The sequence below is a fragment of the Pelodiscus sinensis genome, chromosome 17 (assembly GCF_049634645.1).
Source record: "Pelodiscus sinensis isolate JC-2024 chromosome 17, ASM4963464v1, whole genome shotgun sequence".
NCBI lineage: Eukaryota > Metazoa > Chordata > Testudines > Trionychidae > Pelodiscus > Pelodiscus sinensis.
The window spans coordinates 26,463,731-26,469,730 of record NC_134727.1 but is presented as its reverse complement, the minus strand read 5'-3'; the positions used below and the strand labels follow the sequence as shown (position 1 = coordinate 26,469,730).

Sequence of the window (6,000 nt, the reverse complement as noted above, 5' to 3'; positions counted from 1 at the left end):
CCAATCACAAAAATCCCACACCCCCGAAGCTCCTGCACCTCAATCCTCTGTCCTAGCTGTGATTCCCAGCCTGTGAAAGTGAGGGTGTGTGGAGGGAAGTGAGCAATGAAGGGAGGGGTGTAGAATGAGTCAGACAGGGCCTTGGGGAAGGGGTGGTGCAAAGGTGTTTGGATTAATGATTCGACAGTGGAGAACCTTCCCCATAAACACAGACAAGCCCTTAGTGAGAAAAACTGAACCTAAGCTAACGTGCCAGAATCAGAGACAAAACTTTGGAAAGCTAAACATGAGAAGCAGGCCCTATCCTACAGCCCCCAGCAGCAACATTTTACTACCTCCCAATGCCATAAGGAAGAGGCCTGCCCGTATGTGGAGTAGGGGAGAAGTCATGCAGCAGAACAGCATCTAGCTATGTGTTTCAGTCTCAATCACTCTGCCTGCAGACCCAAGCTTAAGCATTTTGTAAAGAAAATCTAACCCCTAAAATGCCAAGTTCCTCATTCCATCCTGACCAGGCTACCCTTGGCTCTGTCCTATTTATATTTTCCACCCTATTTAAAACACTTATGAATTGCTGTTCCTCACCAGGGCGGAAGATGGCACCAGAGACTACAGAACGCCACTTCTGACTGCACATCTTGGGAATCCCTAGAACTAAACCTGTCTCAGTGCAATCCTCTGCTAGGTTGCACACACTTATTATCAAAGAAGGTCCACTTACAAACAATTAACGTACATAGCTTGTTTATTAATTCCAACAGATTGGATAATAAACAGTACTTTTAAACATTCTCTTAACCAAAAATATAACAAATATTTACAATCACTCAGTAAAAATACAAAAGCATACAGAGGCACTGTCTTTCTAAAAGACATAAGTGTAAGAGGTATCAAAAAATAGGAGACACATTGCTTGTTACGGAATACTTTACAATCACTGACTTGTGCAGAACAATTGCTATTGGAATATCATTACATCTGTGCAGTTTTCGCCAATATGCTCACATATTTAGAATGTTATTAATACCAAGATAAACTGCATTCCAGGTATATAAAAATAAAGATAAAACAAAAAGCACAACATAAGCTTAAGCGGAACTGGGAATTCAAGATGAGTTTTTCCTCCCTGTTTTAAAATATAATGTTTAAAGCTTGTTAAAGAGAGAGTATCCCTTTTTTCTAATCTGGTTTTCTGAAGGCAGTCGTTAAGTACATCTTTTTTCAAAAAAACTAATTCTAACATTTATACAAAAGCTTAACATGATGCATTTGCATTGTTGTCTGCAACCAAGACAACAATGTTTCTGAGAGAGAAAGAATGAAGAAAGACTTTTCAGATTTATCTTTTGCAAGGAGAATTATTGAGAGAAAGCAGATTCTTTCTGCAAAGGCTGTTTCTTATAGACTCAATCCTTAGAAGTGCTGGCCAACCTCCATCTCCCATTGACTTCAATGGGCAAGGATGACACTTGGCACATCACACAATGACAACCTGCAAGAATTGGAAGGAGGCCATGACCAGCACCCTGCAATCATCTCCCTCATAAGAAGCCTTACTGGCCCCAAAGACTACTCAGTGAGTTTGGATTAAGCACATGAGCAATAAAACTCCTACTATTCCTACTCTGGTAATGACCGCCTATCAGTCAATTCTTCTTATCCAATACTTAAAAGAAGCACATTGCAAATATCTGAAGGAATTTCCCTCTACTTTTGGGACATGCTAACTAATATATCAGAAGCTCAGTTCTCTAATTTCTTCTACTATGCCTCTATGAGGAAGCTAGTTAAGTTAATGGTACAACAATGCTTCTTTCTGAAGGATTTGGAAGATTTAATAGCACAATGAAATATCACAATGCAGGCAAAAAAGCCAAAATGTTTTTAATCAAATCCTTCACTCATCACTTATGAGCAAATTATTAATGAAAGAGCAGGCAACAAAATGTACATGAAAGAAGAATATTAGTGGGGACATTATTTGCTTGGCAGAAATTGGGGCTGCGTAAGAGACGGCAATCAAAAGGGACAGAGTGCCGTACAAGTAAGTCAAATCACATTTTTTGGTTTCATAAGATACCACTTACATAAATGATGTAAAACCCAAATTAAACAAAGTCTTAATTCACAATTTTCAATGCTGAAAAAAGGGATAAAGTCTCTTCAAATTCATACAAGACGCATGACATTTGGCTATTGTTCCTGATCAATGTGATCAGTGGAATTAAAAAACAAAGCAAGTCACAAGGACAAGCAGAGGTAAGCAAAGTTCCTGCTAAGGTGTGCACCTGCACGGCCACGCACAAGAAATTCTCCCCCTGCCCGCTTCCTTTGGAGAGCCATCGCAGGTGGCTGCTCCAATGGGTGGTTCCATCTAAGATGGCGTGGTGAGGGTGCTGCTGGACCAGGACTTGCTGCAGCTGTGAGGTGGGGGAGAGGCCTGTTCTGATGTCTGGGGATGACACGTGGCCGGGGGGGAGGAGGGGGGGTCAGGGCGGGGGGAGGGGGCTGGTTCTGGTGGCTAGGGCCAGGAAAGGGACCGGCCGCATGGTGGTGGTGGGGTGTCTGCTCCTGCAGCTGGGAACAGGACATGCTGTATGGAGGGGGACGAAAGAGGTTTCTGCTCTGTCATCTGGGAATGCGTGTGTGTTAGTAAATTGGGTGCCATTCAAACCAGTGCACATGACCTTAATATTGGTGCACAAGCCAAAAATCACTCCACTTATAGTTGGAAAATCTTAGAGGGAACACTGGAGGCAAGCCACACTGTCCAAGTCAGAAGAAGCAGAAAAAGTCGCTCGTTTATCAATAGTTTATGCATGATTTATTTACACTAATTTTACTGTCTATTAGGAAAATATGATTAGCAAGACTTTCACTCTAAAAACAACATCCTGAAAAGTACTGCCGAACAGACTGATGCTGTTGATGTGCAAACACCAAGTTTAAATGGGTAATTGATATCACATGGCTGGCTTAATGGATACCAAGCGAGGACCCCAAAACAGCTCCCGTGGGGTCCTCCCACTGACATCAGCGGAAGCAGTATGAGGCCCTTTGATAGAAAGAAGGTCACCTCAAGAACAAAGACTTAATCCTTTGAGTTTGTTCAGCAGGCTGAAGTAAACTACAAATCAATATCCGAGGTCACTGAAACCTTAAGACTTAATTTATCCGGCATAAAACACATGATTTTCTGATTAAATGGTAAGCCCATTGTGCACATGACTGAGAAGCTAACAAATGAGTACAGTTTACTGTGGGATTTCTAGAATTTGAAATTTCTATCCTGCAAGACATCATTTTAAGGATTAAGTGAACATTATATAGGCTAATAGAAATCATTTTGCTCTAGGCCACTTTGACACTTATATTAATCTTGATTCATTAAGGCCTACACAAGTTCACTGTAAACATTAAGGCCCTGGAAAAGAAAGCATCCTTTAAGAGACTGCTAATCTCTTTTCAAAATTATTTTTCAGCTATTTACTCCTCAGATGTTTATACCAAATATCTAGCATATAAATCAACTAACTAACTATGAATTAAGCAGCCTCTCCCCACATTACCGCCCTTGATTGGCTTAGGACTTCAAGATACAAGGATCAATACATGGTACATTCCAGCCACAGAATATTAATTACTACATCTGACACACATAGGAACACAAGCAGAGGTTTGATCAAACACATTCTTATGTTTGTCAACATCAGCCCCAAGTAGATATGGGTGATGCACATCAAAGGCTTTGGGTTGTTTTTGGTACTTGTGTATTTCCAGAAAATGCTGCATTTGCCTTACAACAGGAAAAAAATGTTAAAGCTCTTCACAATGTAACACATTAGTTCTCCGAGGCACCTGTAAAATGGCAAACATCTATCTAAGTTAGTCTGTAAACATGCCCATTACAATTTACAATTAAAATGTTAAAACACAGATCCACACATTCATCTGGAATTATAACATTGGATTGGGTCATCCTGTGCTAGAACATGAAAGAAAATGCAGGTATTTCCAGTTTTACCCCGTGTACTCTGGTTGGCTAAGTAAAATTAAAGCAAGTAACTTAGCTTACCCTAATTGTACAAAAAGAACATTAGAGGTAAATCCTGGCTCCATGCAATTGAAAACCTCCACTGACTTCAACTGGGCCAGGATTTCAATCTAAAACTTGAAACATGCTAATCTACATCATCGGAAGAATGCTGTAGGTTTTCAGAATTGGTTATACACTCTATCACACTATCAGTATGTAATATATCTCAAATGTTCAGTTTCCCAATTACCACTCCATAATGACTTGTGTTGATATAAATGTGTATTTGTTTATTGTATTATGTACAAATTGGCTATGGCTAAAATGCTATATGCACAGGCTCTTTCCGAGTTACTCTTTGCGACCAGTCTGCAGAAAAAGTGCTATTAGTAAAAACCAAAGGTGAAAATGATAAATTATTCACTTGGTCCTCACCTAATACTTGATATTCCTCAACTCCAATATTTGGTCCACTCACTTAAAAACATTTTATTCATAGGTCCAGCAACCGAAATTAAACCCCTAATATATTTCACACTGTCAGCTGGAACATCAAAACCAACAGTGGGGGCACCATTTATCTGGTCCAGTGCCAATTTGATATGAAAATTAAAAAATCCCTTTCTTTGATAATTAATAAGCTTTCTTTCTATTCCATAACGGAAGTGGTAACAATTTTCCTTTTAAATAATGCCAGTACCTGTAGCATTTGAAATCTGGTACAAGCAGAAAAAACATAGGATGATCACAGAACCCACAGAGCACTAATTTGACTTTCTATTGCTTACAATGTGCAACATTTGTTTACAGTCCTACTTAGAAAGTTTTGAAAGTAACAGATAATTTCACAGGAATGACAACCTCCGTGTTTCAAACCTTGAACTTGGAAGAATGTGGGATGAGTTTCAGCTATTTTCTCAGCAAGCTGACAAAGACTAATACAGATATTTTGCGGGTTTTTCTAGAACAGGACCAAGAGATGGCAGTGTTTCATTGCTATATGCACATTAACTTCCAAACTGTTTATTCCATTTACATTAAGTACACACCCCAAATCCCGAGTATTTCTGAATGAGTTACTTTGCATGTGTAGGCCCCCAGTTTCAATAGCACAAATATAGAGATGTATCTACTTTAGTATCCATTTTTTTGTCAGTGTTCACACCAGCCAACCAGAGTACTCCCAGTACAAATAAAAGAAAACTCCTCCATAAACTCCAAATAAATAAATTACTTTTTCAGATACTGTAGCAGTGTCCTCAATTTTGTTTAAGTATGTAAAATAACAATCTTAATGTTAGAATTATAATGGTCATATGGAAAATATTTATTACAGAAATCTACCAAAGGATTATAAGGTATTATACAGAAGAATGCTTCCAAGTTTCAAGTAGTTCTTGAGAACTGGTGGTCCCAATGTACTAAGCTTGGTCTTTTTCATCATACTGATTCCAGTATTCAGGTAATCTGTACTCCTTGGAAACTGGTATTTATATCACAGGCATAAATAGTTTTCTTAGGCTGTGGTAGCTGACTGTGATAGAAGTAAGTCAGAGAGATTTATGATCCAGCCAGGTTCATCTTGTCCATGACTGAGGCAAATACGTTTGAGGTTAGTAGCAGCAAATTGTCAGCATTAGCTAACATGTTCATATTCCCAAGTCCCCTGTGTTTTGAAGTGGTTTTCATAGATGACCCAATGGTCAGACTGCTGATACTTGTTCATCTTCTGTAAAACAAGAAAAATATTGTAAATTGTTACAGCAGACATCTGCCATGATCATATAGTACATTATTCAATATGTTGTATAAGCCCCACCATTTACTTCTAGTGATTCTGTGGAGACTGTAATGGCACATAATACTTTCAGAACCTAACCAAATGACAAGAATGAAATATCCTTATTCAAAAAGTTCTTCTACCATTCTACACATTTCTTAGCCATTTGATGAAGATACTTGAT

At 38.9% G+C, this 6,000-nt stretch overlaps 1 protein-coding gene across 6 annotated transcripts in view; it reads right to left on the bottom strand.

Annotated features, from left to right (window-relative positions):
- Positions 1–727: 727 nt before the first annotated feature.
- Positions 728–6,000, bottom strand: part of RAPGEF6 (Rap guanine nucleotide exchange factor 6) — a 239,641-nt gene continuing 234,368 nt past the window's right edge. For all 6 annotated transcript variants that reach the window (XM_075900363.1, XM_075900359.1, XM_075900357.1 and 3 more), the window contains one exon: positions 728–5,765. In XM_075900363.1, coding sequence (XP_075756478.1) covers positions 5,740–5,765 — 26 coding nt within the window. In that variant the 3' untranslated portion in view covers positions 728–5,739. The remainder of the gene's footprint in view (positions 5,766–6,000) is intronic.